At 38.4% G+C, this 698-nt stretch overlaps 1 protein-coding gene across 1 annotated transcript in view; it reads left to right on the top strand.

Annotated features, from left to right (window-relative positions):
* The window catches only part of CUBN (cubilin), a gene marked incomplete at its 5' end in the record, with an annotated part of 224,139 nt that overhangs the window by 127,979 nt on the left and 95,462 nt on the right, over positions 1-698 (top strand). Inside the window, one exon of the mRNA XM_006766043.2 lies at positions 6-59. Within this exon, the coding sequence (XP_006766106.1) occupies positions 6-59 (54 nt within the window). The remainder of the gene's footprint in view (positions 1-5; positions 60-698) is intronic.

Genomic DNA, 698 nt, shown 5'->3' with positions numbered 1-698 from the left:
CACAGATTTCTCTCTTACTGCCTCAGGATTCAGACTACGGTTTGAATCCAGTCTGGAAGGTAAGTTCATGGATTTATGTAAATATATATATTATTGAGCACCCACACTGGATAGACATTATGCTAGGCACAGTTATAGCAATTGGACGAAACACCCCACAAAAAACAAAACTAAAATACCTGCCTCCTGTCTTCTTGGACCTTACAGCTTAGTAGAGAGGCAGATGTCAATCAAACACACTGATAATTGAAAACCGCACCTGTGATCAATGCTACAAAAGAAGGGAACTAGAACTAGGAGAGTTATAAGGGGACGGGAGTTGTACTACATTCATTTAAGGAAGTCAGCCCATTAGTCCTACTCAGAATTTGCATTCCAAATTCCCTGACAAACTCAAGTAAAATAAAGATCTTGTCTGGAAAGAAAAAAAAAGAGGATAAGTACTTTAGCCCGCTGATTTTCCTGACTCTAAGATTACTACATTTATTGGTCTTATATTTCTTGGGCCATGGTGATAAAATTCTGTGAACTATCATCCCTGGAAACAAAGGTTAAATATTAATAGGAAATGAATACAAATGTTTTGTCTAAGTCCTTGCATACATATAGTTTTGTCATTGGTGGTCGTTGGTGCCAATGTAATGCCGGCAGGATTCCCCAATTTGGGTGCAGTGAAGAGGAAACTTTATTGAGTGCAC

This window comes from Myotis davidii, unplaced genomic scaffold (assembly GCF_000327345.1).
Source record: "Myotis davidii unplaced genomic scaffold, ASM32734v1 scaffold1120, whole genome shotgun sequence".
NCBI lineage: Eukaryota > Metazoa > Chordata > Mammalia > Chiroptera > Vespertilionidae > Myotis > Myotis davidii.
Note: the sequence above shows the minus strand (reverse complement) of the source record. Positions and strands in the feature narration are given on the sequence as shown.